Below are 13247 nucleotides of genomic sequence, written 5' to 3' on the forward strand. Positions count from 1 at the left end.
TCCCGGCCGTGCATGTGCGCCGAGCCCCGTCCGGATTGGCTGCGCCGTGTCACGTGCCGTATCACCTGACCCGCGCTCGCAGCAGCGATTGGCGGAGCGGGAGGGCGGGGCCAGCGCAGCCCCGGGAGCGGCGGTGCCGCCATGTCCCGCGGGCCGGGCCCGGCTGGGCCGCTCCGCTCCCCTCAGGGCCTCGACCTCGATGCGGAGCGGGAGAAGATCCGCCGCCAGATCGAGCAGCTGGAGCGCAGCCTGCAGCCCGGCGGGACCGACGTCCAGCTGGCCCTATCCGACTCCAGCCTCAGCTCCGGTACGCGTTCGGGGCGCTCCCCGGTACCGGCGCTTTGCACGTTCCCTCTGCGGCCGAACACCGGCAGCCGTGAAATCCCGGGGCTCAGAGCGCTGGGTGAGCCGCAGCGTGCCCAGCTCCTGCGGCTCGTTCAGCGGAGCTCGGTGCCAGCGGGAGCAGCGCTGTCCGAGCGGCTGCTCCCCGGTGCTGGGGGCTGTAACCCCGGTTGCTGGTGCCCGGTTTGTGTCGTCCTGCCTTGGAATTGTCACTTGGCTCACTCCCGGGAGCCTCTCAAGTGCAGGAGCACCGTTCAGCTCTGCTGTGCTTACCCAGAGCTGCTCGTTTTTACCTTCTCCAGAACAACAAAAAAAGCATAAATGGGCTGTAACAATGCACTTTTTACATGACAGCGTTGTCAGTATCCAAACCCACTGATGGTCGTGCTTTTTCCTCTGTGCTTTAATTGGAAATATTTGGGTTTAAAGCTTACTGCAGTCAGCGTTTTTGTGTTTTGTTTGTCTAACAGATGGTGATGATGAAGATGATGATGATGAAGATTCTTATGCTGAAATGGTAAATGTTTTTTCTTTAAGCCTATATTTCCAGCTGTCTATTGAAGGGAACAGGAGGAAGGGAAACCTCACCCTGCTCTGGGGAAATCCAGGCAATTGTCCTGGTTTTGTGCTCAGTAAAACCTGGATTTGGGGTGTTCCTGCCCAGGATTTTGTGATCCACAGGCTGTGGGCACACAGCAGCTTCAGCTGAGGAAGGGCTGAGTTACAGCACTGCTTTTCAGACAGCTGCTTTTCTCTCTTTTCTCCCTAAATGCCTCAAGGAAGTGGAAGTGGATGGAGCAGAAGACAGCAGTGATGATGATGATGATATTGAAAGCTTGCCCCAGGATCCAGAAACCTGCCTGCAGATGAACCATGTGTACCAGGACGTTATCAAGGAGAAGATTGAGGAGGTGGAGCTGCTCATTGCACAAAACAGAGCACAGCAGGTGAGCAAAGCAGGAGTGAAATGCTCATTTCTGTGCTTCTCTGGGTTGCCATTTGCCATCCTTCCTTCCCCTCAAGCCCAGGACTGAGCTGGTTTATTTAACTGATGGTTCCATGCTTTCTTACCATAAAAAAGGGTATTTTACATGGTGTATTTTAGCTTGCTGTGGCAAGTTAGTATTTTATTAAGCTTATAATTGTCTGCACTGTGCAAACTGAGGAAGTTCCAAATCCTTCCTTTAGTTCTGCACTGATTTTGGAGTCTGGTGCTGCAGTTTGAGCCCTGCCTGGGGTGTTTGTGAGGCTCAGCCTCTGCTCTCTGAAATCAGCAGTTTGGAGGAGACACTGAGGCTGTTCAATTCATTTTTGTATTGCAGAAAGAAATCGTGGGTGAGCTGCATGGTTCAAAAACAGCCAAGGCAGGAGATGGCAGAAATCTAGCAGCAAATGTGTTTTTGGGTCATTTTCTGAAGCCATACTTTAAGGATAAAATCACAGGAATTGTAAGTAAATAAAAGCAGCTTCCAGACTGATGTGTCTTCAGTGATGGTTGTACACTGTAATGTGTTTAAACTGTTCTCATTTCAGGTGTGTAACTGATTGTCACTCCTCAGCCTGAAACATTTTTGTCCTCACTTGTCATTCTCCCTCTTTTGAAAATGTTTGTTCAGCCCTGTGAGGTCTGAGGAGTGAAATTGCAGCCACCAGGGGCTTGAAAGGTCCTGGGTTTAACTTAACTTTAATTGTCCATGCTGCTCTTTAAAGCCCTCACTGAAATCTGATTTTCTTTGAAACTGAGTTTTCTCAGTTCCTGAGATTTTCTGTATTTTTTTTATATTTTCTGGAACAATCAGTAGTACTTTTTTTTTTTTTTTAATGTGTTTTTAAAAGGCCATAAGTGAAAGCAGATATTGGCTTTTTGTGGTAGCCAAGATGTCAACTAACATCATCCATATATTAATATATTCAAGCAATTACTGGTAATATTTCTGTTTAATTAAATGATGTGCCTGTGAGCTCTTGCTAACAAATGTAACTGAGCAGTGTGAGCGTGACAGTTTGCACAAGTTTGAGTTTTCAATTATTTTAGTAGCAGTTCATGCTGGAGTTCTAAGAACAAACAGTAATTTTGTCTGATTCTAATTGTATCTAACTTTTCTAATCCTCATCAGGGCCCTCCTTCCAACGAAGATGCCAAGGAAAAGGCAGCTCAGGGCATAAAATCCTTTGAACAGCTGCACTCAGCCAAGTGTAAGTAAGTCTGGGTGCTGTTCAGTGCTCTAGAAGAGCTATAACATGTGTTTATTAGTATAACAAATGTATATATTCATATAACAAATGTGTATATTCATATAACAAATGTATATATTCCTATTGTTTGTGTGTGTTCCTGCTTGCAGTTAAACATCACCACCTCTGCCTGACTCACAAAAAGTTGTTAGAAGGGAATGGGGTGCTCTGTAAATTCTTTCAGCGAGTCATTAATTCATGACTCCTTTTTCATTTGTTCTGCTGCTCAGCTCCTTGAGCACTCCCAAACCAGGTAAGGTGGTGCAAGGGTGGTGCCCAGATGAGGGCAGGTCAAGGGACAGCTGCAGCTCCAGATGCTCACGGGGTGGTTCCTTTTTTGGGGTCCCTTTGCAGATGCCAGTAAAACTGAGCCAGAGGCTGTGCCCTGCCCAGGTCTGACACAACCTTGGTGATTTATGCAGGGAGCTCTCCCTGCAGAGCTGGAGGGCATTCCCAGGGGTGCTGGGAGCACTGGGTGTCTCCTGGCAGTGGTTCTGCACTGATGTCTGCCTGCTCCCCTGTCTGCTTTAGGGAAAGCTGCAGAGAAGACCCTGCTGCAGAAATCCGTGGTGAGCGACCGCCTGCAGCGCCTGCTCCAGCCAAAGCTGCTCAAGTGAGTTCTGCCCCAAAATCCCCTCTTCTCCTGCTGAGAGCATTGCATGGCAAAGGAGGAGAAGGGACATGTGCAGATGTCCCCTTCCTGTGTTAATTGCTTGTGTTTGTAGGATTTCTCCATCTATTCTTCCCATTGGCACTGTGGTGTAGCTTAAAATTCTTGGCAGGGCTTGAAGCTGAAATGGTGATGTGTGGTGAGGCCTAATGGTGTGTCCAGCAAGGGATTTCTGTGCTGGAGCTGGCACAGTTCTTTATGGCTGTTGCAGCAAGCCTTGGTTCTCTGTGTAAACACCAAAATGGTTTATCTGAAACCTCTTGTGGGTCAGGGATTGCATTGAAGGGATGGCAATGAGTGTGCCTTGAGGGAAAACGTGGGAGAACAGTTTTGTGTGGAAATAAACCTGAAGGGAGGAATGATACTGATGGGGAAGGTGTCTCTGCTGTACATCTTCTGATGCTATTGACCTCATTCCCATCTGTCCTTTTAAGTAGTGATAACAATGTCTTTGAACAGGTTGAGTTACTGGAATCAGAAACTGGAGAAAATCACGACTGAAACAGAAAAACAATCCTTGGAAAAGCAAATCAAAGACTTGGAGCAAGAAATAGAGGCAATTAAGTAAGAAGTCCTTCTGTGTTCTTGGTGAAAAATGAAATGTCTTAGAGTTTAGCTCTAAAACTTCCCTTCTTCTGCTTCTAGATGGGTCGTTGGTGTTGGGTTGTAAAAAGTTAGGTGCTGTTGTGGCTCTGCAGCTCTCTCCTCTCCACTGTTCTTCACTAAGAAATGTGTTTGGGTCTTGATACACAAAGTGCCTGCACCCAGTGTTCTTTAGCAACAAAGGAGCAGAACTCTGATTTTTTTCATATTTTTGAGCTTTTGCTCATGAACAAATCTAGAGCAACATGTCTGGATATGGCATTCATTGTTTCTCCTGCTAATCCAAGTGTTCAGTTCTTGTGGCAGTCAGGAACAGGTGGGAGGAATGAGATGAGGCAGGATCAAGAAGACAAAATGTTTCATTAACCCTTTAATATGATTCTTTCTTCCTCTTTGTACCTTCTGCTTTAGCCAACTCCCAGAGAGTGACTTAATAGGAAACAGATTTGATGAGCATGACTGGGACAAAATTTCAAACATCCATGTGAGTTGGGGGATCAGCTGTTTTATTGCTTCTGATATCTGGGTCCTTCCTCTTAAGAATCCCTGATCTGCTTTGCATCCAGTGTTTCCATCTTGCATTTCTCCAAGCTGACTTAAGTGATCTCAACTTGTTAAATTTGGTGATTTAATTTTGGAAAACTTGTCAGTAAGACATCTGGAATGCAAATACTGGTTTTCCTGTTTGTCCAGGTGTCTTAATCCCAGCTTTGAGACTAAACATATTTTTGTTGTTTTTTTTAGTTTGATGGACAGCGTAGCTCAGAAGAACTGAGGCAGTTTTGGCAAAACTGGGAGCATCCAAGCATCAACAAAAAGGAATGGACTGAGGAGGAGCTGGAGAGGCTGAAGCAGATAGCTGCTGAACACAACTGCCTGGACTGGCAGGCCATTGCCCAGGAGCTGGGGGTAAGGTGTGAGCTGGCAAGTTGGTTCATTCTGGCTTTACTTTGCCTCTTGTCAGGTTTAAAAAACAATGTTAATATTAATTCAGTGTTAATTAATGCTTTCTGAGGAGTGTCCAAGAACAGTACCAAAAAGGTTTGGTGCTTTAGCTTTTCCCTCTTGCTTTTTGTCCTCATAAATAACTAATTACCTGCTTCTCTCTGTTGTCCCTGTATTAAGACAAACAGGACACCTTTCCAGTGCTTGCAGAAGTACCAACTCTCTAACAAAGATTTAAAAAGGAAAGAATGGACCAAGGATGAGGATCAGATGCTTTTAGAGCTTGTTCAAGAGATGAGAGTGGGAAGCCATATCCCATACAAGAAAAGTAAGTGGCCCACAAGTGACAAACCTTTCATTCACCTGGAATGCTTCACTCTCCCATTCTCTTTTCCTTGGTGATCTCTGCCTTTCCTGTACCTATCTGGGAGTTTCATTGTATCAGCAAGAGCTTAATATCTCTTAGAACCTTCATCTATATTGGAAATTTGGCTGAAACTGGCTGAGCACCATTTTTTAAGAGATTAAAGTGCTGCTTATGGCAATCACTGCTTGCAACTGTTGTCCAGATAAAGGAAGAAGCATTAATTACAACAGAGTTAAATAAACCTTTTAATTTCCAGTTGCCTATTACATGGAAGGAAGAGATTCTGCTCAGCTGATTTACCGCTGGACAAAGAGTGTGGACCCCAGCTTGAAGAAAGGACCCTGGACACCAAAGGAAGATGCTGTAAGCTCCATTCTCTGGGTCTGGAATTGCAGGGTGGGAATGTTGGGCTGCTGAGGTGTGGCATGGCTGTAGATCTGAGCTTTAGCAGTGGCACAGAGGAGTCAGACCAAGGTGGGCACTTCGCAGCTTAAGAGGGCTTAGGAGCTCCTAAACAGTTTTGTCCAGAGATTTGCACAGAAAACAAATAGAACTGCTGCTGTCTCAGGCCTGTTGGGTTGACCCTGGTGAGGATTTCAGCTCTTGCTCTGTCTGCACACAGATGCTGATGGCTGCAGTTAAGAAGTACAAGGGGAAGAGCTGGTACAAAATCCGGACGGAGGTGCCGGGCAGGAGCGACGCGCAGTGCCGGGACAGGTGAGTTCAGGCCAGGCACCAGCCCCTGAACAAGGGAAAGCTCTGACTGGGAGTGCTGGGTTTCTGATTCTTACAAACAGGATTGAATGTTCCTGACTGTAATGTTTTCATTTTGAAGGTATTTAAAATCATTGCACTGCGATGTAAAGAAAGGAAAGTGGAGCTTGGAGGAAGAGGAGCAGCTGATTGAACTGGTTCAAAAGCATGGCCTGGGTAGGTGTTTCTGTGGCTTGAGCTATAGAAGTTTAGAGGTGTCATTGAGGTTTTCCCTTCTTTTACTGCAAGCCCTGCAGGCTCTGCTTTGTACTGATGATTGCAACTTCTTTGTATTGTGGGTATTAAGGGTTTGACATCCATTCAGGCAGTAACTCTGTCTCTTATCCAGGGAAATGTATAACATGTGTGTAGTGGCTGCATTGAAAGGCCTGTTGCTCAGCTTGTGGCACAAATAAAAATGTTCTGCACTCTCTGCATCCTTTTCAGGTCGCTGGAGTAAAATAGCTTCAGAGCTGCCCCATCGGACTGGTGCCCAGTGCCTGAGCAAGTGGAAACTCATGATTGGCTCCAAGGTATTGTGGGAATCCTGCTGTGTCACAGTCCCATCTCTTCAATTAAGTTTCTCTAAACTAAAAGTGGAATCCTGTGAAATGAACAAAAAAATTGACACTGATTCCACACAATCAAGGTTTTTGTTGTGGATTTCACAGTTTGATTTTTTGGTGGGTAAAGCAGCCTTTGTTCTGAAGGGCTGAAGTTAATTTGCTATATATTTGTATATCATCCAGAATCCTTTCCTGTCTTGGGATGCCTGTAAGAATGGGATATATGCAGGTTTTCATGTCTGTACCTCATGAGTTGCCAGTTTTGGTCCCAGGCACTCAAGAAATTCTGGCTGCTTAAGACCATATTAAAGATGGTCTTGTTTCCTTTGGAAAAGGAGACTTCCTGATTTGAGAGAGTTGCAAGCCAGGGGGTGAACACTGACTAAAACTTGTGTGTGCTTGTTTTGATCAAGAAGAAAAGATCTGAGGCAAGCAAACGGCGCCACGCTGAGGAGCGCTCCAGCCCTTCAGAGAGCAGCAGTGAGGAGGACATGGAGCTGGCAGACAGCTCAGAGGAGGAGGTGGTGACCAGCAGCACAAGAAAGAAGTTTGCAGTCCCCAGCATTGACCTGTGGATACCAACAGGAACAGAAACAGAGGAGGCAGCCAGAGAGAGATGCCAAATCCAATCCCTCCTCTCTGCTGCCGGGGCTGACGCGGGGAGCAGCTGCAGTGACCTTCCAAGGGCAGGGGGTGATGGAGACAGAGCTGCTGATAAATCATCTGAGCTGAACACCCTGCTGATGGGCATTGGATGTCCCCACTCTACAGATGTGCTGGTGAAGAATCCAGCAGAAGTGATGGCCAAGGTGAGCTGGGATGGGAGCTTGGATCAGAAGTTAGAAGGGAAGTGCAGCTGCTGCAGTAAGGGCAGGATGTGATGAGCAGGCAACGTCTTGCTGTTCATTCCCTTCTGTTGTTAAGTACAAAAATGTGAAGATAATTACCCAGCAAATTCTTGGTTTTGGGTTTTTGGTAGATTCCTCACACAAAAGCTTCTCTGAAATAGGCATTTGGTGTTGTGATGATGCACAAGGTTTAAAAGTGAAGGTCTTCAGAGTTGATTTCATTTAATAAGATACCTTCAACAGCAGGAATGTTGAGAACTTGTACCTGCTGTGCATACCCAGAGCAAATAATTTCCTTTGACTTTTCCTTGTGTGTTTTCTTGTGTTCTTTCATCTTCAGGCTTCCCAGAGTGGAAAACACGTGCTGCGGGTTAGCCTGGAGGATATGAGAGCAATATTAAATAAAAACATGAGCTTCCAGAGGAAACTGGTGAGTGCCTCTTGTGTCTTGTCTACTCTTGTGACGTGAGCACTGCCAGGCTGTGCTTAGTAGGAACTTATTTTTATATAATCACAGATATTGCACTGTAATCCCAAGAGGAAAAGCTCACAGTTTTTTGTCCTGTGATGATTTGTCCTGGGACTAATGGCACAACCTTCCTAATGGGAACTCTTAATTGTGTATTTTTTTATGCATGGCAATTAAAGATGCTGAGACCTCTTACCAGCCTTTTAGCCAGGCCCCCTGGAGTGGCTGCAGCATCTGGCCAGGATGATCAGAGGCTGCTGGAGTTCTCCAGTAGAGCTCAGCTCTGGAGCAGGGAGCACTGGAAGAGTCTGAACCTGGACAGGAAGCTGCTGCTGGCAATGACCCCTTGGGTGGGCAATGTGCTGCTGCCCCGCACCCTGCAGGCTGGCAGGATGGCTTTCCAGCACACAAAAGGTACTGGGGACCCATCCTGCCTTTGTCCCTACTTTCTGATGTCTTCTGAGTGAATTCCCAGCTGATTTTGATGTTGGATTTCTTCCCAGCTGCTGCTATTCACGAGAAGATTAAGTCAGTGAATCTCAGCAGCACTCCCCTGTTTGTACTGCTCATTCAGGTAAGTTTTACTGTCTTAATAGCATTGCTTTCAAACAGTGGAAGTCTTTATTTTTTGGCATTTGAGGCTTAAATAAATGATTTATCTTTGTTTCTTAAAGAAATAATCTAATTATTAGACTAATCTGGCCTCATGGTTTGCACTTAAATAAGTCCTGCATCCAAAGTCTGGTCCTGCCAGGGTTTTACTGTAAGTGTAAAATACCCCCAGAATCTTGCATGTGAAGCATGTCCCATCTATCTTGCTTTGTCACTGACCCCAGCAACACATTTTTGTCCTCATTTAAATGTTAATGAAGCTCTCACCTTGCAGCTCCTCCAGATTGATACCAAAGGCTGTATGAAGGTTATCAAGGAGAGGAAGCTGAGGCAGTTGGAGCTGCTTAAGGCTAATGTAAGGAGCCCTCAGCAGGTATTGTGGTTTTAAGCTGTCCCCACTGAAGTCTTGACTAAAATAAGCACTTTAATTGTGTGGTCACACAATTTACATGTGTGTTAGCTGTTTTGGTTCAGAGGCAGAATAAAGTGCTGGCTGTATGGCCATTTGTTCAGGAGGTGGCAGATGTGGGTTTGATTCACATCTGTGCTGTTTTAATCATCTTTAAATTTACCAGAAGTATAATTTAATATACTTTTTTTTTTTTACAGGCTTCCCAAAATACAGAGACTTCTTCAGGTACCTACCAGAACATTTATTTTTGTGATGTGCAAGAGCTTTCACATAATTCATCACTAACATTAATAACCAGTTTAACTGAAGGAGAGCTTTGGGGGACAAACCTGCATTGTCATGCTCATTTTTGCTAGCTCTTGGATCTTTAAGCATGTTCCCCTTTGGTAAGGACTGGAAAAAACCCTGGAGGGCTGGGGAATCAGTGGCTCTGGACCAGTTCAGTGGGGGTTAGGGTGCATTCCTGGCCCATCTCTGATTTCTGGGGGCAGTTTTTACCCCTTGTTCAGTTGTTGGGACATGGCTTGATTAAATCAGGACTGTAGTGTTGTAGGAATTCTCACAAACAGGAACTTTGCCACGTTCCTTGATGTTTAATGAGAAATGGCTTTTGGAAATACTGTTAATTCATTGTCATTTTATCCTCTGCAGGCAGCTCATCCCAAGCTTGTTCTAAGAGGAATTCCCAACAGGGCATGCCAAAGAGAGCTGTCAGGAAAACTGCCTTGAAAGGAGCACGGGCCAGAGCTGTGCAGGGGCAAAGGCAGAGGATGAAAACTGTCTCAGAATTGCTGCAGGAGAAGCGTTTGAGGCAGTCCCAGGCCAAGGCAGCCATGCAGAAGACAGTGGTGGTTGCCCCACGGGTGCTGGTTTCAGGGCCTTTGATAATCCAGCACCCAGCACAGCAAATCATTCCCTCTGCACAACCTGCAGCAGCTGCTGGGACAGATGGCCAAGTACAGGGTTCACAGGTGCCCACAAGGACTTCTGCTGCAGGTTCTGCTTCTGCTCCTGTGCCTGAAAACCATTCCTCAGCAGTGCCAGAAACTGGGGAGAGCCCTGCCTGCTCACAAGGGACAGATCTACAGTCAAGTAAGGAGCTAAAAAAGGAAGTTCTGGAAAGCAGCCCTGAAGGAAGGGTTTCTCCAGGTGTGAGTCCAGCTGCAGCAGAGAAGGCCCCAGACCAGGGAGGGTGCAATGGTCAGGTCACAGCCAGTAGCTCAGCTTCAGCAGTGTTGCAAAACCAGGCTTTTGTCCCTCAGCAGATCAGAGTGGTGGCCCTTGGCCTGGACTCTGGCACCAAGAAATTGTCCCTTCCCACACCAGTCACCTGTGAGCTGAAGAGTAACAGGCCACAGCAGAGGCCAGTCAGACTGCAGCCTGCTCCTGCCACTCCACAGGCTGCTTCTCCCGTGATTCCCAGCAGCATCCTGCCCTTCAGGTGGGTTGTAACCCCCCAGGGTCTGCTCCCCAGCCCTGTGCAGACTGTGGTGGGTGTTCCCCAGGGAATGCCAGCTGCTCCTGGGGGAAGCCAGGGTTGGACAGCTGTGACTTCCAATGGCAATGTCTCTGCTTTGGGAGGGACTCCTGTACCAGCTGAAGCAAATCCACCTCACCCCAGCAGTGCAGAGACAAAAGGGCCAAGTTCCCAGCTGGCAGGAGTTCCTTTGGGAAAGGCAGCTGACCAGAACACAAATCCCTTACCTGTGACCCCAGTGAGTGCTGGATGCACCACATCCAGCATTTCTGCTGTAACCCCTGCGCGTTCAGATGGCTCCTGCACGGCTCCAGACTCCAGTGCAGCTCCAGCTGCCCCTCCAGCTGCCAGCCCTGCCCTGTGTGCCGTGGTGCTGCCCCAGACACAGCCCCCTGCCAGCACTCAGGGCTCTGGCTCCCAGCCTGTGCCCAGTCTCAGCGTGGGAAGGAGCAGTGACTCCATCACAACCAACGGATCATCCTCCAATCCAGGCAGCCTCAGGAGAGGGGTTGTGCTCTGGGAAAGAGCTGCAGCTCCTCACAGCAATGTCCCAGGGAGCTCTGCTCGCTCTGGTGCCCAGGCACGGAGGAACAGACCCATTGCCTCCAAACCACCAAGCACTGATGTCCCCCCCCAGCCGAGCACCTCCCATGAACAGAAGAATCTCCTTGACTTCAGCCTGATCTCCCTGGAGGACCAGGGGCTGGTGAAGGAGTGGCTGAGTGGGAAACAAGGGGTTCAGGTGCCATCACTGCAGACCAGGCTGCCTTATCTGCCACCTTTCCTCTGCAGCATAAAAACCCTCTCAAAGCTCCTTCTGCAGAAAACAGCTCTGGAGGAGCAAGCAGCCTCTCTCCTGCCCTCCGAGGCCAGCGGGGACGGGGGCACTGGGGATGTTTTCCATGCTGTTGGAGAACTGGTGCAGCAGAAACTGGGGGATAACCCTGCTTACCTCCTGCTGAAAGCCAGATTCCTGGCAGCCTTCACACTGCCAGCTGTCCTGGCAACTCTGCCTCCTCCCAGAGTGACAACAACTCTGTCAGCCATCAGGCAGCAACTTGAGGAGAGTGATGACGAGGAGTGGCAGAGGGAGAAAAAACTATTTGAGGAAGAGAGCTGTGGGAATGAATTCACAGGAGTACAGGAGGACTGGAGACTTGGGGATGAGCCTGGAGTCAAAGATGCTGATTTACTTAATCAGGTAAAACAGATTCCAGGGGCTAAAAGTAGAAAATTACTGCCAGATAAATATTGCACTGGAATCCAGGGGGAAGCCCCCACTGTTTGGTCCTTTTGAATAAACACAGTTCTACAGCTGATGAAAGGAAAAGCTCTGCAGCTCAGCTGGGAGGATGAAATCTCATGGTTTATGTAGTACTTTAAACTTGCCATGACAGTTCCCAGAAGTGGGTATCAAAGTTCCCTTCCCCTTTCTTTTTATAATCTGCTCTTGCCTTTTTGAAATCAGGCCTTTGTTTTCATTCTGTAAACTGATGTTTTGTGCCTTCTCTGACGTTGGTAATGGAATGTTGTCCCATGCTTCATTTTGAAGGTTAATGAAAGGTTGTTTAGAAATCTTGCTGAGCTCCCTAAATCAGGAAGGTGGCTGAAGGGGTTATTTGTAATTCTCGTGGTGTTGATCATCTCCTGCTTGTGTTGCAGGACATGGGGGCTGAGGAGAGCCCTGCTCAGTCTGCCTCGGGCTCCTGCACTGATGTGGCTGATGCCACAGCTCCCCAAAGCAGGAGAAGTGCCCGCTTCAAGAAGAGGAGGAGGACATGAGAAGGAGATGTGTTAGTAGCTCCTCAGTGGTTTGTACATTTTGCTGAGAAGCTGAACCACGTTTGTCTGTGGTTCAGCTCAGACAGTGACTCATGGCCCCAGGAAAGGACTGAAATGATCTCTGCTCTTGTTCCCCAAGGACACAGAGTTCTGCAGTCACCATCAACCACAGCCTAAGGCTGATAGTATTTTGGGGAAAGTTTATGTCTCTACAATAAAATTATATATAATTCAAACATTTATTTGGCAGCCTTTTAGTTCATGCCCTGAATCCTACTTAGTATGCACCTAATTGGTAACACTCTACAGGCTTGAGAGTGGAGTTTTTCTTGAATACTTCATCTTTGAGCAACTTGGTGGGGTTTGGGGTTTATTTCCCCTCTTTGGCTTCATTTCTGTGCAGTTACAACAGGTCACCTTCTGCAGGGTACAAATGGGTGATGTCCTGATGCCTGCTGAGGCTTTTGGTGCACTGGATGGGATGAACATGAGCAGTGTTTGACTCACACAGTTGTCAGATGAGACTGGTTAGAGATTTTTTTCTTGAAAATCAATTTTAGGAACTCCAAAAGGTCAAGTTCCCTATAAAAATGTGTGACTGATAGGAGCTGTTTGTGCTTTGTTACAGGGGTCACTGGAATGAGCACTGCCTTCCTGCATGGCAGGAGGAGATAATCTTTGCACTGTTCACCTTTACCACTTCTAATGCTGACTGGATGGACCTGGGGAAGAGGAAAATGCTGGATTGATTTTCCCATCCCTCAACAAAATCTGCATCTCTAGGCAAGGTGATTTCCTTTTCCTTGCCTAAGGTCATTTCCTTAAAAATGAAGGAAACTGGCTGGAGGGAAATCTTTCAGGCACAGACTTCTGCTCTTTCAAACTCCCACTTGCCATAGATTCTGAGGGGGAATTTTGCTGGAGATGTGGGGAAGCAAGCAATGGTGGTTATTTATTTCCTTCTTGTGTTGTTTATGTGAATGTTTATCCATGTTCAGAATATGTTAATTGGGTGATTTTTAGTGCTGTGACAGTGGCTTTGCTTGGTAACTGACTGAATACTGTGGAATAAGCAGCAGAAGAATTTTGTATCAAAATTGCTCTTAAGTATTTGTTGAAATACAGATGTTTTATTTTTCTCACTTAAAAATTACTGATGTGTTCTG

At 47.1% G+C, this 13247-nt stretch overlaps 1 protein-coding gene across 7 annotated transcripts; it reads left to right on the top strand.

The window, feature by feature from the left end:
- The first annotated feature begins 7 nt into the window (after positions 1–7).
- Positions 8–13234, top strand: SNAPC4 (small nuclear RNA activating complex polypeptide 4). 7 transcript variants are annotated; one of them, XM_041406460.1, is made up of 23 exons: positions 8–307; positions 813–859; positions 1122–1289; positions 1665–1790; positions 2460–2538; positions 3109–3190; positions 3707–3811; positions 4262–4334; positions 4595–4764; positions 4984–5123; positions 5419–5525; positions 5785–5879; positions 5998–6092; positions 6363–6448; positions 6895–7290; positions 7670–7759; positions 7978–8212; positions 8302–8372; positions 8685–8783; positions 9020–9047; positions 9474–11500; positions 11962–12092; positions 12710–13234. In XM_041406460.1, exons 1-22 carry the CDS (start codon positions 142–144, stop codon positions 12079–12081), a joined length of 4605 nt encoding a protein of 1534 aa, XP_041262394.1. In that variant the 5' UTR covers positions 8–141; the 3' UTR covers positions 12082–12092; positions 12710–13234. The 7 variants fall into 7 exon arrangements, with proteins under 7 accessions (XP_041262394.1, XP_041262391.1, XP_041262390.1 ...); XM_041406457.1 differs by having other exon boundaries at positions 4595–4759; positions 4976–5123; positions 11962–12110; XM_041406456.1 differs by having other exon boundaries at positions 4595–4759; positions 4976–5123.
- The last annotated feature ends 13 nt before the right edge of the window (positions 13235–13247 follow it).

The sequence above is a fragment of the Onychostruthus taczanowskii genome, unplaced genomic scaffold (genome assembly GCF_017590055.1).
Source record: "Onychostruthus taczanowskii isolate IOZ18803 unplaced genomic scaffold, ASM1759005v1 scaffold25, whole genome shotgun sequence".
Classification (NCBI taxonomy): domain Eukaryota; kingdom Metazoa; phylum Chordata; class Aves; order Passeriformes; family Passeridae; genus Onychostruthus; species Onychostruthus taczanowskii.

Bases quoted from the DNA above. Each gene is read 5' to 3' on its own strand.
- SNAPC4 (XM_041406457.1), top strand. From the start codon at position 142: ATGTCCCGCGGGCCGGGCCCGGCTGGGCCGCTCCGCTCCCCTCAGGGC. The intron at 5,526-5,784 runs GTAAGCTCCATT...GTCTGCACACAG, and splicing joins GGACACCAAAGGAAGATGCT to ATGCTGATGGCTGCAGTTAA. The intron at 8,784-9,019 runs GTATTGTGGTTT...TTTTTTTTACAG, and splicing joins ATGTAAGGAGCCCTCAGCAG to GCTTCCCAAAATACAGAGAC.